Source organism: Photinus pyralis, unplaced genomic scaffold, assembly GCF_008802855.1.
Source record: "Photinus pyralis isolate 1611_PpyrPB1 unplaced genomic scaffold, Ppyr1.3 Ppyr1.4_LG2, whole genome shotgun sequence".
Lineage (NCBI taxonomy): Eukaryota > Metazoa > Arthropoda > Insecta > Coleoptera > Lampyridae > Photinus > Photinus pyralis.
Window position 1 is genome coordinate 20,950,325 of NW_022170403.1, and position 18,193 is coordinate 20,968,517.

The window sequence follows — 18,193 nt, forward strand, 5'->3', positions numbered from 1 at the left end:
TTCGAACTTTCCCAAACAAAATTTTTGGAGGGTGAAAATTTGTACTATCAGTGATGGTTATGCTCGTGGTTATGGCATTGGTCCATTCTCTTTATCATGGTTGCCGTTATACCCAACCTAAAATTTAACTTAAAAATGACACAGAAGATTGCAATGCCTGCTTGTATTACACAACTTTATTTACATTTTAATTGCGGAACGTGTCTACGAGAGCAAAGTGGCTGCTACATTTAAAAGTATTTTGCTACCACATTTCAATTTAACATTTACAGAGCGAGAACAGTAATGCAAATAAAAAACAATTTATGAATTACAGCATGAGCGTTTTGAATGTTAAAAACATAAGCCATTTATTTACGGGTACAGAGCAGTACGTTCGCATCAAAATATATCCAAATCCATTACCAAGTAGCTACTTACTGTCAGCTCGCATTGAGCAACTAAAATTTCTCATTTTTCCAAGAAAATTGCTGCATAGATCATCATTTTGACAACGGGACACCGAGTGGCAAAATTTTGATCCTGTAAGAGATTGCCATTTAAACTCATTTTTCGAGTTTTCAATGACCTTATCCTAATATTCCATGAGTATGTTTTGTAAAAAAATTCACAGATTTCGCAAATCCATGCAACCATCAGAGACATTGGAAATGAGAACCGTATAACGCCATATGTACAACACAAATTTCAATCGGATCATTTGCTCTACTCGCTCGCAGCCTCGCTCGTGTCGCAAACGTCATCCTAATCCTAATCCTAATACCTTTGTTTATTCGTATATCATTAGACGAGAAAAAAATCTTTCGATTGGTGTCATTATAAACCCTCTAAGTTAAGGTTTGGATTTAGAGAATATAGACAACGGGTGATGCACATGTAATTCAATGGGGCGTACATTGCCTCTGAACTTCATTCACCATTCCATAAGCAAGGGGTGTATATAATCGGAAAAATATACATTAGGTAGATAGATGTACAGAGCATAGTTTCCATACAATATAAACTGATATTTTGTCCATGTTTAAAAAATCTAGAAAACATGCGTCAAAAGAGTTCATACTTTAGGAATTAATTGCCAAAATTAGGGAGCATTTTAAGCAATACGAGTGTATGGGATCGATAGCGTGAATACTTATCTATATTTTGACAATTTATGTGAAGCTCAAAAGTTTTCATAAAAAAAGTGGTGAATGAAGTTCTGAAAAATGGGCATGTAAACTGGAGAAATTGAAATAAACTACGCAGCTGTGACTAATATTGCGGTCAACAGTGTAGCTTCTTTCTCACAGAGGGTGCCACCAAGAGTTTTATGAAGTCAGTAAATAATACGATAAAGATATGAAATAGGTAAGCGCTTTTATCTTGCGATGGAGTTGTTCTTACTTTTTAACTAGGCTAGTACTGTGTAATGGGGATAATAAAAGACAAACATTTACGAGCAAAAAAAACTAGCAGGCTATGTAAGTTGCCTATGTTAAATCATTTAGCGATTCTCTTTCAAGGTTGAACAGAGCGTGCGTGTGATAGTAGAATTTGCTGACAGTAAGAAAAAGATCGTTCACTGGTATATTTTTATTTTGTCAACTACTTGCTCCGAAATTTATTTGGTTTCTCTTTCCTATTCATTGCAAAAGGTACCTCCTCTACCTATCGCTTTATGAAATAAATAATAGAAATGGGGATAGGTTTTCTTTACAACAAATATCAAAATTTGACGTTATTTTTAGAACAAAGGGCTGTATATTGGTTGTTGATGTCTGGCAAGCTGCGACCTTGTGTGGGATTTATTTGTAATGCGATTTGTTTGACCGTCTTCCTTATTCTTTATCTTTGCTCACTGCAGATTAAAATACCGTAATTTATAATCCATACCTTGCTGCAAATTAAATTTTTTGAACTTCAATAGTTGAATAAAGCTCTTTATTCAATGATAGTACCTATTACATATTAGTATTAGTTTAGTGTAATGTGTAATAATTGACCTATACAGGGTGATTCAAATTCAAAGGCCACCTTGGGGATCTCTGTAAGAGATAGGTAGAGGTAGTTTACATTTGACAAAGTTACCCTTGATGGTAACATCATCTATTTTTAATAAGAAATAACGTTAATTCGTAAAAACGCAAGAAACTACTTACGTACGTTAGTTAAGACAAAGGCAAAAAAAGTTATTTTTTAAAAAAATTGATGTGTACATTTTTAAAATCAGAAAAAAATTCTCTATCAAATGACACAAAAAATAAAAATTACTTCCATAAGAAACAAAGTTGATGATAGTTAACCGGCGACGAAACGTCAAACTTCAAATTTAAAAGTAGCATCTTGTAGAGGGAAAAAGTGGCCATAATAATGTGTCATTTATTATTAAATATCTTTGTATATAACTTCAGTAAAAAACAAAAACGATTTTCAAAATTTCGTTTTTTCCGGATATCTCCGAAAGTAAAAAGTTGTCAGAATTTTCAGTTTCCTCTGTTTCAAAACTGTTTTTGTTAAGCATCATAATACACAACTTTGCCAAATTTACTACCTACCTATCTCTTACAGTTCCCGAGATACCCATGGTGGCCCTCGAATTTGAATCAGCCTGTATATTACTAATTTACAAAAGACCATCCCTCGAATGTAAGACATGGGGAACAAATGTATATTTAGGTATAAACGGCTAAAAAATTAAAAAAAAATCGGTATACCGTATGTCCCCGGATTGACGTTACAAGAAGAAAAACTTTTACTATACTTTTTGACAAAGATGCATTCTCCATAAAAGCTTTTGCTTGTTCTAATTCGAAATTTCCCTACCGTTTCAGAGAAAATACAAACAAAAACGAAAATATGGTTGAACTTTTTCCAAGTCCTAAAAGTCAAAATGCGTCTCTACTGTAATAACATTTCGTTAGTTACAAAGTCTTCGTTACCTGTTATGAATAGGCACTAGGATCGTTATAAGTATAACAAACACACTTCGTAATGACATTGAATAAAAACCTCTTTATTCAATGGTAACAATGAAAAAGAATTGAATTTCCAAAGGTGTTTTCTTTGAAATGTCGGCGTTTTACCGTTAAGTGAAGGAATCAAGAGTTTTACTGAGGGCCCTTCCAAACAAGAAGCCCCTGTCGCCACTTGTGAACCAATTTTACGGCCTTAATTTTGAAAGTCCCCCATGCCAATAATTACGCGATTTTTACTTCATAGTTACGTTACAAGCGGTTCATTATTCTCCTCAAGTTATGTGCGGTAGAGAGCTAATTATAATTTTGTTAACCTAGCAGTCTCTAAGAAGCCGTGAATGACCTTGCGTTTGTGTTTTGTATCTTCTTGTCGTGTGGTTATGCAAATCAAATTGCATTTTTTTTAAAGCTCCCTCTGTGTTGTTTGGGACCCACTTAAAGAAAGTATAATGATTTAAATATTTGTATAGAAAACTGCTGTAGTTACGCTACTCATTGTTAGGTACCAGCACAGTCTAACGAAAAAAACGTTGTCCTTTACTATGGGTACTTCTCTTTTCAGGCAATCCCAGCCTTAACATGGGGAGCAACTGTCTACAAAAAAAAACTTTTTCCCATGTTAATTTCCTATGTTCGGTTTGGGAATATTCACCCGGTATAGTAAAGTCGAGTGTTCTCGAACGTTCGCGAACAGTCCAAAACAAAATATGTACGTCATATTTCCGGGAAAAATTACGTCACAGCCGCCTTCGCTCTTCATCGCCGATCTTTCATGGCGCCTCAATGTCTATGAAAATCTCTGGAATGTTTGTTGCTACAATACTGTTATGGATACGCATTCAATTTTTAAAAAAAAAAACAATATTTCCTTACCTCCAAGAAAAAAAACGGGAAAAAACGGTTTTTGCCCAACTATTGCTATAAATTTATGAAATATTAAGGTAAAGCAGATAACATTTTTAAAGAATCCTCACGTCGCCCAAAAACGTTGTGAACCACCGACGTTAAAAATCAGGCGGGCAAAGCATGGAAGGCATTTTGAATACTTTAGTTCTGAATATACAATTAGCCCTGTGATGTACCAGAAATATCAAAGCACGTTAAGTAGTCGCCAAAAATAGATTAAAACTGTTCACCTATATCACAGAGAAGAGTTATATTGAATTTTTACACATCTAAAGGTGGCCATAGACTTCGTTTTTTTTACACGGTTTTAACCGTACGGTTAAAACTGTACGGGTATAACCGAGCAACGTTATTGAACATACACTTCGTTCAAAATTCACCAGTTTTGCGCATACCGTGTAATGGAGAACATTAATTGTACATTAGCAGTGGCGTCAGCAATTGCTATAAAAGTGAAATCCCAAAATGTTAAAAGAAAACGTTCTAAATGGGCGAAAGAGTGGCTGCTCAAACGGAACCGATTTTCGCATGTTAATTTGTTGAATGAATTAAGGGTGGAACGCGGTGATTGGTTTAATTATTTTATTAATTATTATAGACATAAAGTCTATGATAAACTGTTTGGACCCGCTCATTTTTAAATAATGGTAAGTCACACCACACATTGGTACCTCATACGTCTATGGTTGGTACGCCAATGAATGAAACTGGCGACCAGTATATCCGTGATAGCCATACATTACACAGTTTTAACCGTACATTCCTAAACGGACGGTTTAAAATCAAGACTCGACAGATTAATTTGAACGCCTGCAAAAAGGACGTGTTTTGCCCCTACACTTCGGTTTTGTGACAGTTTAAACCGTACCGTTTTAACCGTACGGTTAAAACCGTGTAAAAAGAACGAAGTCTATGGCCACTTAGAGTCATAGGCGATAATCTAGCGAACTCGATACATGACCTAGAGAATGAAATATGTTGATTTCTATTATATTGCGATTTGCCCCCTCAGTTTTTCCTGTTCCCTATTCACTGAGTCCTATAACTTTTGTTCCTGTTCCAGAAAATCAATAGCGTCCGTCCTTAATATCTAAAGTACCCGTACACCAATCGTACACTTTTAAAAAGCGCACACGGACGGACGGACAGGCGACAATACAAAACTATAAAGGATCTGAGGATTGTCTGAAACAACGTGAACGTAGCGTGATACTTGCCCGGTTCAATTCTGCACTCTGAACTACAAAGCGTGTAAAGAAAACCAATTAGTCCATTCATTACTCATTACGTACTTGTTATGCCACGCTTAAATTCAATTTCTAATTTTTATGAACAAACTTTTTACAAAAGTAAAAGTTTGGCGATGTAATAATCGAATTTATAGTCAAGAGATTACCGAAAGTAATAAAAATGATTCGCGAATTAAGTGAATACCTGACGTAGAAAAGTTCAGTGTAGAGCAATAAAAGGAAACATTACGACCGGGTAATAAATTTTCAACGAAATGGTGCCGAGTTAAAATATTTTAACGGGCGTGACACGGTGAACGCCTTCTGTGGGAAAATTATTTGTTCCAAATTTGTTTATTTGGTGTGGTTATTCGCGCAGTGATAATAGGGGCAAATTGCACATTGAAAGTTTGAAAACGGAGGAAAATTGTTGCAAAACTCAAACCAACCGTAAACAAATAAGGCGAGTTTATGCTCACAAAAAATAAAAATAAGAATTTAAAAATAAGAAATAAGAATAAGAATTTAAAACCAGGGACGGACCTAGACAAGAAAATTGGGGGGGCAGACATGACATTTTGCCAACTCAACTGTAAAAATTTCCAACTCAAACGGGTAGTAGGTATCTAGGTATTAAGTATTAAGTGGTATTTCCAAGTCTAATAAATCATGTAGAAAATGTAGGATATCAGTATACGGTCTCTAATACTAATTAAAAGCATTACCAAAATACCAACCTTGTGTTGAAGAAGGAAGTGATTTTTCTATTAAAGAGTCTTTTTTTTATAGATTTTGCCGCAATTCCTCATTCCTTCAATGGTCGATTTATTACATTTACGATTTACTTTCGCGGCATTCGCCAACTGGTAATGAAAATTACCAACTCTTGTCAAAATTGCCAACTAGTTAAGTATTGGAGGGGAAGTCTGCCCCCCCCCCTTGTCCCCCCATAGGTCCGTCGTTGTTTAAAACTATACGTTTTCATCGAGGTTTTCATATAATCGTTTATACTGACAAAAACAATTAATTTAAACCAATACAACGAAGTATCGAAGATACCGACAAAAAACTCGTTAAACAAGTAAACCAAAACCAAGACTACGTGGGTAGTGCCACCGCAACACACTCACATACGCGGACGGACAACTACTTTTGAAGAAGATACGTTTATAATTTGAACGTGGATGGACTGGCAGACGGACGGATAGTGAGGACACGAGCACCGCTGTCCATGATGGGTTGCGCAAAGTAATAATAACGTTTAGCCTGTTTCCGAACAAAATTGGGAATAAATATCGATCTTTTGGCTAATAATACTTTGGTAATTAAAAATGCATATGGCCCACTTCGTGGACATCGAGCTATCGAGTTTAGTCTTTCCCAAGAAAATCGGTGCACAAATATCAATTTTGACATTTTTAAGCAAAAATTTGTTCGTGGTATCACAGATTAAAATACTCCAGATATATCACGCCATGTAAAAATATGCTGCGCGAAATTTGGATTTCACCGCCAAGTGTGTTAAATCCAAATTAACTTTCTAGTACAGTTTCAAACCCAAACATTAAAATTAAAGTTCATTCTTTGTTAGAAAGATTTCTGCAACGTTCCTACGAAATGGCAAAGCAGAAGAGAGAAGAAAAAATCTTTTATTTATATAACATAATACCTAAAGGTATAATGTTACACCGTCTGCGATAAAAGTTTATCATTTATTCTTTGTAGTGAGTGAACTCCACTTTATAGTACGACAATCTCACAAACAAGTTGTAGCTTTGTTTATTCATTTGCAAAGGTTGTAACTAGTAGAAAATTGAAAAATGTTAAACATAGCTAGGTAGGTTATTCCTAATGTCCTTAATGAGTTAATATCTGATATCTGTATAGGATGAAATAATATTATTTACTATAGGTACCTACCTAATCGTTATTTAATATGGATTTAAGGTTTTGAAAAATAAGTACGGTAAATGCTTGTTATTTCAAAAAATCCATACTGGCGTACGATCGTTTTAATATACGTTCAGATAGCTGGCTATCGCGCGATGGGCGATGAAATGCTGTGCGATGCGATGAATTCAAACCTCCAAACGTTTATTAAGACAACTATTTTATGCGATGCGATGCTACTTTGGGCGATGGTCTGAAATTCAAGCAAGTTTGATTGATCACCAGTCATTGCAAGCGAAGTAGACAGTGGCTTTATTAACGAGCCCTAGCGAGTTTATAATTTTGCGGTGTCTGTCCGTCCGTTAGCACGATATTTCGGTAACGAATGGGCCGATTACGATAAAATTTAGTAGATGGATTCTTTATCAAGTTTGTGGATCGGAGTTCGTGAATTGGCAATGTAGCCCAAAAAATAAGGGAGGCCATTTGACATCTCCGTGAGTTATGAACCGAATTGTATGAAATTCAATATGCGTATAGATTTAGCCATATAAAACGCAATTCCAAAAATTGAGCCTAATCGATCAACATTCACAATGCCCTTTTCGCATCTCAACCATTTATAAACTGAATTGCAAACTTTTTTATTTATGAAGGTATTTTAATGAAATTTGATACAGGGACACTTGGAATAAAAGCAAATTTAACGCCAGTTTTAAAATTTGGTTTTGCACATGCTACAGCCATACCCAGGAGCTCGTTTTCTATATTTGTTTATTTGATTCTCAATATAGGTAATTAAATGTGGTCCAAAGTCATTTGAAAATAGACTTATTTTACAACAACCGATATCAATTTCACAAAAAGGTGATAAAATTCACAAAATACCGTTCCTTTCATATTGATGTATTTACCAATTTACGTTTTTATCCGGTTAAAGGTTGATTCTCACTATACATAACGTTTCCATACCATATCCATTCCATAACCATTCCGTAAATTATTATAGGGTACGAAATTGACCTTTAAGTGATATGTGCGTAAGACATTAAGTCGCGCGCTAATACACATTCGCCTTCCATATGTGAACGGAAAGGAGAGTGTGTATTAGCGCGCGGCTAAATGTCTTACGCACATATCACTTAAAGGTCAATTTCCTAGGTATAATAATTTACGGAATGGTTATGGAAAGGATATGGTATGGAAACGTTATGTATAGTGAGAATCAACCTTAATTTGGATTCTATATATATTTTATAGAGAACTTTCCGCCGGTAGTATGTGCCGTCTATTATATAAGTTTCGTTATTGTAATGTACATAGAACGGAGAGTGGAGACTAACCTGCGACTACTTTCGTAAATATGGAATATGGTACAAGAAATTCTTGCGATTAATTGCATCGCATGGCAACTTGTTAGAAAATGCAAGGATATTTGCTTGAGATTAATCGCATCGCATCTAAAAGTACCTCATCGCGCAATAGCGTCCTATCTGAACGTAGCTTAAGGCATATGTACGTCAACTTTTTGATAATTTTTAGTATTAGAAGAAATTATAGCTTATTGATTTTTAAGAATGCGAAGTTTAGCATGCGCTGTTTCTTTGACGTGCTGTGTAGATTGCCATTTACACCATTTGAAAATTTTTGTCCGAATCAATAATTGCAACAGATACTGCCTATGAGCACTACATTCGCCGACTTCTAAACTGAACTCTGGGAACTGTACACTAATTAACTTAGAAATACGTGAATATATATACAACCCTAATCCACTTCGCTCCGGTTTAAATCTTAAACACTTAGAAATTATTTTTAAGCTATGTTCAACTATGTCTACTAATACCGCACTTGGTGATCTTAAACCTACTGATGTCACTAATTTGTTATCATACATTTTTTTCACAATGAGTAATTGGTTCTTCTCATTTAACTGATCTTGTGATATCAACAGTTGTCCACAACCATTACACTTGTATTTATCAATACATTTTTTTGCTAAGTAACCTGCAAAATACACTGTTGCACAGTCCTCTAATGTCACTTCTTTTGGGGTAGAAGAAGTACTGCAACTGGAGGATATTGAAGATGACGAAGAGGACCTTTCATATTTTACGGATGCACAGTTTGCACTTCCTAAATCATCTACTTCCCCTTTTTCAACTAGTTTCGGAAATAACATCTCATCCTGGTCCTGCTCACAATTTGACGTTTCTGGAGGCTGCATAAGACGTGTCAACGTAATTATTCGTAAACTGGTTCTGAAGACTCTACTGGAGGGATTTCTGTTAAAACCACCTCTTTGTCTGATACAGGAGAAAAGGTTTTCCAATACGTCTTGATTTAATCGAGACGTGAGCAAAAAAGTTGTATCTTCTTCATTAAAGATACTAATAATCGAATTTATTGTCAAAATAAGACCATCTATAGAGGGAGGTTTCGAAACCTTACCCTTCCTATCAATTTTATGTAACGCACAGAGGACTTGTTTGGCTGTTTATCGTTTATAATGTAATCACCATTTAATAAATTATTTCGAAGACTTTTAATGAGATGAGGCACGTCATACACTACATAGATTTGCTGTCCTTCAAAAAAAAAAGTATGGTTTCTCTTTTGATACCAAAAGTTGCTTAAAGGTGGACACATTTGTGGTTGCCTGATCGCATATTATTGCCTTTAATTGCAAGCCGCAGCTCTTAATTTTTATGATGGCGTCTTGAATTAGTGTTGTCAATTCTTTGGAGTTAGGACCTGTATGCGACAAAAAATATGCAATTGGCAACTTCCATTTCGAGTGTAGCCCTCTAAGCATAAATACCATTGCTTTTTTTGCTCTTTTATTCCTCCTGCCGAATGGTAACCCAAGATCTTCATATCCTTCTATGCAGTCTAATGATTTTGAATATTCAATGATACTCATGATGGACATTTCATCTAGACACAAAACACATTTTTTCTCAATACTGTCGAATGTTTGTGCCTTTAATTGCAGCTGATGAAAAAACTGCTTTGTAAAACCCGGCTTAAATACCGAAGCACCTATCCAACGCTTTATTGTGGCTAGAGAAGGTAATTTAAAACCTGCAAAATAAAATTCCATAGATAGTCGACATCATTCGAATAAATTTACCTTTTTGCAAAAATCCTCGATAAGTTGATGGTGAGCTGTAGTACAACCATATAGCAAATTCCTTTTCATTTTTATTCCAGGAAGTATTATTTTTGTGAAATAAATTCATGTCGACAAAGGTTTTCGGATCTTTTTTTAATAGACTATAGCTGTATTCTGCTGAATTTGAAGACAGGGCACTTAAAGTCGCATTCTTCTTTTTCAAAGATTTCTTTAGGCGAGACATGTCTGCTCTTTTTCTTGAGAGAAGTTTTCGTTGATTCGACAGGCAAAGTCGAAGTTTCTTCTCTTTTGGAGTATCATTTTTAAACTGCAGCTTTCTTTTCGCGTTTTTTTCCGGTGGAGAGGGAAGGGAAGATAGTGAGTTTAACCACACCGATGTATCTGGGCTGATATTTAGCGTTTCCATTGTGTCAAAGGATGTACTAGGTTGTGGTGAGGGCGATCTTAGCAATTCGTGTGGAAATTCTTTCTTTCTGGTGTAAACTTTCAATGGTTTATTCACATGTAAATGTTCCTCGAAATGTTCGGTGTCAAAATCGTATTTCATAGGCACTGTGCCTTTAATGAGCCTTTCATTGGAAGATTTTGTGAAGTCTTCCAATCGGAAATGTTTTTCACAGATTTTTTTATTTTTTAATGAATTCGGTGACAGTGGAATCAGATGTGTAGCCCCTGTAAAGACGTGCTTTTTTATCTATAGGGAAGATTTATTTGATGATTGTATATAACTGGGCCACCGTGAAGCTGGTCGCCAAAAATTGGCGATTCGAAAATGTATAATGTCAACTTGATGAGAGCTGAGAGCACCAAACAAATTCTGCATAAATCCCCAAAGATAAATGAATTACCTTCTTCAGAATTCAGTGTAGCAAAACTTGTTTGGATGATTCATGGTATCTCTCCCGTTTCTGGAAAATCCGATTCCAGAAAATCACAGCCGGTCAACTTCATCATAGTGTACCGAAATGATTTCGGAAAACCTCCGGCGATTAATATAAGTACCCTCTTCTAAATTTAATGTAGGTATCTCAAACCAGCAAAGCTCAATTTTTAACGGCCAACTTCATGGCAGCATTAATTGGTAATAGTTCATATTATGTATGATTTACAATAAATGATCAAATACTATCAATGAAACAAGAATGACTAACCAGCATTATTAATCCAAACGCGGCACAGGTTTTCATCCTTAAAAGGAAATCCATACATTTTAAGATTGGGTTCCACTCGTTTTGAAACACCACATTGAAAGTACTGACAAACATTTCCTGCTTTGGCCATTTTTATAATTAACACAAAAGTATCTAGGTATTTAAAACAATAATAATTGTAATTACGATAGACTATTTAAAAAAATTAAAACACAAAAATACGTCTTTATAAACAGAAAATGTGTCTGAACTGTTCAAGTGTTAAGCTTAAAGTGTCTTTTTTTATATTCCTTAACGGTTAAGTAATGCGATTCCCTTTAAACCTTAATTCAAAGTTCATATTCGGCATCCCACAATAAATGGTTACACAATGCAAAACAGTCCGTTGTAATCCGTATCCGTAAAAAAATAACGAGAAAATTTATTTGCGAATATCCTAACTTTCGTAATTATAATAGGTATGCACCTTACATGGGATATCCTGACCTACAGATAAAGTGTTTTGACGGAAATATGATATTCTTTTCTTTAAATCATTTTATATTACACATGCCTTCTCAAATGTATTACAGTACAGTTTCCAACCATTCGTTTACGATGAAAAAAGTGCATTTACGAGCTAAGCATTTGAACATTTTACGGTAGTAGCGCTAGCAGACGGATTTCTGTTCAGCGCAAGCATTTCGTATATCTCATGAGCCGTCTGTAGTATTTTGTCTGTGGTGGTATACAGGGTGCCTTGAATTGAGTAGGATAACCTACCTATCTTTGTTAATATTATACTTACAGATTGGATTAAATTCGCAAAGTTGTATAATTTTTGATACTGATGGATATTCCAGACCATTTTCAGTAGAGGAATTTTTTGCACTCGGCTCGGATTCGATAACCAGACTATATTCCGGCTCATATTCAATGGCACTAATTCTTGAACTCGTAGAAATCGATTAGCGAAGATTTGACATCGCTACCTCTTGTCGTTCTCGAGTTAGACGAGGAACAGGCCGACAAAACCATCGCATAAGTAAAATTTTTATCTTTCGAAAAATTCTCCTAAAATTTGAAACTTGACACACATGTGTAACTTGATATACTCTTTAGGAATGGTCATAAAAATTAGGGTCGCCATTTAGTCCATAACATCATATGTGAATTTCAGGACACGCTGTATAAAATGTTATTACATAAAAAATCACAATTTAAAACGCTCAGCAACAAAAAACGTTCTTTGATTTACTCGCACTGTATAATTATAATATAATAGCACACGCGATTCTCCGTTTTTCCAAGTTCTCTATCGAAGTGCACCTTAACGCGTTCAAAGAAACTTTCGTTCTAAATGTCAAGTATCTTTTTCGACTGTAAAATATAAAATCCTGTTCCCGTTCCCGTAGGAATTTCGGAAAGTGTTTTACTTTCGCGGGCATAGATCCAACTCGATCCAACCATTACCCAAAGTTTCATGGCAATCTGATGAACGGTTTAGACAGGAATAAGGGACCGACAGACAGACAAACATTCTTATTTATATAGATAATAGCAGAACCGACGAACGGTGTATCGCATATCCCGACGAATCTCGTACATAGGGATACATTACCTAACATTGGCATATACTTAATGCCATTACAGTGTGCACATTTTAAATCCTTTGAGGTTTTGTGAGTTAAGGATGCCGTTTCAAGAGATAAGTAGTAGTGATGTGTTGCAAAATCACACTGTACCCATTTTCAATATTTGAAAGTATTGCAGTAAATTAACATATGCCTACTTAACTTTGCTTTGTATAGTAGTTCGTTGTATAATCACACTGCGCACATTTTAAGTTTCAGAATATGTAGAAGATTTGTAGCAAAATTACAATGTGCACACTTTAAAGAATGTCTACTTACATTTAATTTCTCGTTCGTTGCATAATCCCACTGTGCACATTTTAATTCCTTTGAAGACTGCAATTTCAGAACATGAAGATTTACGCAAAATTGCAATGTGTGCACTATTGCGTATTTTTAAGCGGCAAGCGTTTATTGGTCTTTATTAATACGTGATTTACAGTTAATCGAAATCGCGAATAACCTATAAGTACCTATCACTTTTGAATTTTAAAGTTGTTCACGGTTGGTAAGATTTTGTTGCCATTATTCTCTCACTCCACAGCTATGTATGAAAGATATTTTACCTACATCTTTCACTGAATTTTGCACGTACACCTTGGATAACTCAGGCCAAGTTGCCGTTATGTATGCCGACTTTTCCAAGGCATTCGACTCCATAGACCATGCAATAGTGTTACATAAACTAAAATGCTTTGGTTCTAGTTGTCAATTAATATCATTTTTTCGTACTTATCTTAATGATCGTTTTCAGTTTGTTACATACAATGGTTTCAGCTCAAAAATGTTTGAAGTAACCTCAGGTGTGCCTCAAGGTTCAAATCTGGGCCCACTTATGTTTTTAATGTTTAATGTTGATGATCTCAAAATCTTTGCAAAAATAGCTTCCACCGATGATTGTTTACGTTTACAAACGAATATCAACAACTTAACTGCGTGGTGCTCATCAAATAAACTCAAGCTGAGTATAAATAAATGTAAGGTGTTGTCATTTACAAGAAAGAGAAAACCTATACTATATTAGTCTCTCATATAGAGACAGTTGGCCATAGTCGCATTAATACTATTAAAGATCTTGGCATCACATTTGATTTCCGTCTCAGCTTTAAGGAGCACATACATCTAATTTGCTCCTCAGCTATGAAAACTCTGGGCTTCATCATAAGGAATACTAAGCAGTTTAAAAACATCAACTTATTATTTCGTTTGTATAACTCCTTGGTTCGCTCGAAGCTTGAGTACTGCGACCTCGTATGGTACCCACTATACAAAATATCTAAAAACGACATTGAGAGTATCCAACGAAGATTTTTAAAATTCATTATTTTCAAAATTGATGGAGAATATCCACAACGTGCTGTTCCTCAGGACACGATGTTAGCACGTTATTCAATGGAACAGAGACGAGTCGCGAATAGCATTAAGTTCCTCTACAAACTAACCAACAGTCATTTAGATTGTCCCTACTTACTTCACAAGCTATCCTTTACCATTCCAACGCATTCTACTAGGTACTTAAAAACCTTCACATATCCTACTCCCAAATCCAATCTCCTTCGCAGAACTCCCTCCTTAATAATGTCCAGTAATTATTATAAGATTTGCCAGAACTGTGACATTCATTACAACGCATTAGGTATGCAATGTTTTAAGCTTTGTTTGTGGTTAACTGAAAATTGTAATTTTGGTTCATCATCCTTTTTTTTGCTTCATTTTCTTTACTTTATTTTTTTTTGTTAATTCTCTGTTTATCAATATTCTATTTTTAGTTTAGAACTTAATTGTCAAAGGTATTTATTTATTCCACTAGTTACAATTACTTACTGCAATATTTATATTGATTTTTATGTTTTCTATTTTAAATATTAGTTCCTACTATAGTTTTAATAATGCAGTATGCGCTTAACAATTCATTTATCTTTTTTTGCGATTTTCATATATGGATGTCTGTTGAACAACAATAAACATTATTATTATTATTATTATCAGTAAATGGTATAATTCCCTAGCTATAACAAACATAGACACACTTAATGTTTCTTTGACATATAATGAAAATGGGTCGACATAAGAAAAAATAAGTAAGTACTTTGTTTTTGGCTTTTTAAACCGGTTAGAACCAATGACCGGCTTTTTAAAAGTTCTACCTTACTGTAAGTGATAAAAATCTAAATTTGCAACACCCTTAAAATATACGGTTCCCTTTTTACATTACCTGAATCATGTCCCTTGCTCGTTCAATCTCGAAGTACTGATTGATTCAACTCTAGAAAAGAAAAATCGACACAAATTCATAGGTCTCGTATAATGAATAACACCTTTGATTGGCAATTCAAGTTACCATCACTCGAAATTAATTTTGATATTCAAACTCAGAAAACTGTTTTAGCTTGAGTAAAAAAATTTTTCCGAATATTAAAACGCGTATTTTGCCAGAATTATTGGGTGGTAACTCTAAAACCCGGAAACCCCGCAACCGCTATTCAAAACTGTACTGAAATAAGGAGTTTTTTCAATTTTGCCCGTATAGTGCAGTTGGCTTATTTTCTAAAATTACCCCGCTAACTTCACACAACTCAAGAAATATGTATAATTAGTCGCCATATCGGCATCGGCAAAAGAAAAATTAAATCGTTCGATTCCTACGTTTAGTTTAACGCTTGAGATTCTTGAAAAAAACACTATCGGAGACTGAAACACTTGAGGCACCTGGAACATTTTGAACAGTGTTCACTGCGTGTAACCATTTAGTCAATCGCTGATCATTCTTGATTGAGTAGAATGGATACAACCAGATTATAAATATACAAAGTTCAAAAATTATTTCTCAAAAAGGAAGCATATGTGTATAATAGTATATTGAAAGACAAGTGTTACAATGCGACCTATTGTAATACGACTATCTTGTGGCACGAGTGGCAACGCGAAGCGTAGCCACGAGTGTCCGCAAGATAGGAGTATTACAATAAAGCATTGTAACACGCGTTTTTCATACTATTTTTTCTATTTCGGTGCTTTAATTTAATTAAAAAAATCATTATCAGAAACTATAGGGAACATTAGAACTAACATGTTTTATGTTGAGAACACTTTTTATGCCGTTAAGTTTTAGGTTGGCAGCGTAGTAAGAGTGACATTTTGAAGTTCAAACATGGAAGTACCCAACGAAGTACCTACTTGTACTAACTAGTAACTGCCAACTTAAGAGATAAGTTACCAAAAAAAAAACGACTATAATCACTGTCTTTGTACAACTGTTTTTGGCCGAAAACAGTTGTACAAAATCATCATTGTGACACCGAAATAGAAAAACTTTATTGTCGATATTTAAGGATTGATATATTAGATATGTATAAATTTAATATTCATATATGCATATTTAATTATCACCAAGTGAGTCACTGAGTTAACACGAAGTATGCAAAGCCTATTGCTGAAATATTATTGCTAACTTCATACGGATTTAGAAATCAGAGACACTACTGTACCTGTAGGCTGTAGGTATATTAAAATTTCATGATTTTTAAATTAAATACAAAATCCTTGGCTGGATCCTTAGTACATATATGTATAAATGGTTCCACATCATACTCTTACAATAAATTTTATAGAACAAAAACTGAATGTCGAATGTTGTAATTTAGTTATTCAGATATTTAAATCACTTAAAAATTGTTGAAATCATCTTGAATACTTGCGATCCTACCGAAATCTCTTAAAATCATATTTAGGTACATAATCTGAAATCCCACTAAAATTACGAGAAAATATATATCAATTGTAATACCTTAAAACTTCTTAAAAACACTTTGAAATTGCATGAAATCTCACTGGCATCATTTGGAATCTTGAAATGTGGTGTTATACCTACATCTTTATCAAAAAAGAACCATCTCTCGTAGACTAATACCGTATTACCTTGTACCTACCATAAATGAGAGCTAAAAGACCAATCAGAAAATTCCAAATCTTCAATAAGTGCTTTATCCAATTGCATAAATTAATAACTTCCCTATGCAGTGTTGTATGTACTTATAGCAAGCAGTACATTGGATATTGAACTTTTTCCAGAAGTATGTTGATATCAATTACGGCGGCGCCAAAATATGAAGAATAACAAACAAGATTAGCAGGATCATAAACGCTAATCTTGTTTATAAAAAATGTGTGCATATCATACAATATTTAAATGAAATGCCCCTTAAATTTAAACAAGTGGAGGGCCCTATGAATACAAACGTAACAATAGAAAATTATTCAATACCTAATACCGACTCCTATTTTCTTCGTTTTTCTTCGAAATCCCACCATACAAGGAGGTTGTTTAAACGAAAACAATGAGTAGATAAACAAAAATAGCATCACAATTGCAGCCGTTACAAACGTCACCGTACAGGACGAATTCCGGCAAAATTAATCACGATCGTTAAACCACAAATTTGTTACTAGGTTAAACAAATGACATCACCCTCCGTACAAATAATGCCTAAAATTAGAAAGTTGTGCAGACAAAAAGACGTAAAGTGAAAGTGATTAGCACAATAAATAATCCTTTAACACTCGTTGGGCATTACAATCCGCGACAAGGAAAGTTTTTCCAACATCGAATACACAATGAGGTTTATAGGATCGATATTAGCATTTACAGTTATAATTAGCATAATAAATAGCAAAAGAAAAAACTCACCCAAAAATCTTTCTGCTCGTCGCAGATTTGTTGTGGGAAATTCTAGCTCTTGGGAATGTCAATCTGTTCAAGCTTGGGGATAAAACGTCGCTTATGACTAATTTGCGGCACAAATTCCTATTTTAAACTATCAAAAACCTATTAATAATCGTCTAAAATAAACAAACAACACAACACACCGCGAGATATCGAGAAGAACTACTAACTAAAATGATGACAAAAGATTTCGACAGCCATTTTCATTTAACGTTTATGCGATTATCCCTACCAACCGTGAGATAATTACTACGATCATTACGAATTGAATTGAATGTTTGGCATACTTATAAATTACCATTTAATTTACCCAAATTAATCACTTTGCCATTCCATAATTTATCAGTAGATAAGGAACCACTTTAATTAACATGACGTAGTTTTCGTCATTAAATTAAAAGTTGGTATCAAACTGTTATGTAAATCTAAACGCGACTCCTACTAAAGACGCATGCGTGATTATTTTAAAAATTACCGCTATTTTCAAAACAATTTGGAAGTAAATTACACCTCGGGCATTATTCAAAATACGAGTATCACGTTAATTCAACTGGGGGTAATTAGATTTAACTGGAATTTCGGAATTCTATT

The 18,193-nt window shown here is 34.5% G+C and overlaps 2 protein-coding genes across 2 annotated transcripts in view; both read right to left on the reverse strand.

The window, feature by feature from the left end:
* Nucleotides 1–17,961, reverse strand: part of LOC116163355 (E3 ubiquitin-protein ligase RNF19A-like) — a gene marked incomplete at its 3' end in the record, with an annotated part of 50,833 nt that extends 32,872 nt beyond the window's left edge. The window contains 1 exon segment of the mRNA XM_031477242.1: nt 17,567–17,961.
* LOC116163357 lies at nt 8,145–11,731 on the reverse strand. The gene is made up of 3 exons (XM_031477247.1): nt 11,267–11,731; nt 10,113–10,787; nt 8,145–10,063 (listed from the first exon to the last, which is right to left on the reverse strand). The coding sequence occupies exons 1-3, from the start codon at nt 11,394–11,396 to the stop codon at nt 9,570–9,572; spliced, it is 1,299 nt and encodes a 432-aa protein (XP_031333107.1). The 5' UTR covers nt 11,397–11,731; the 3' UTR covers nt 8,145–9,569.
* Nucleotides 17,962–18,193: the final 232 nt, after the last annotated feature.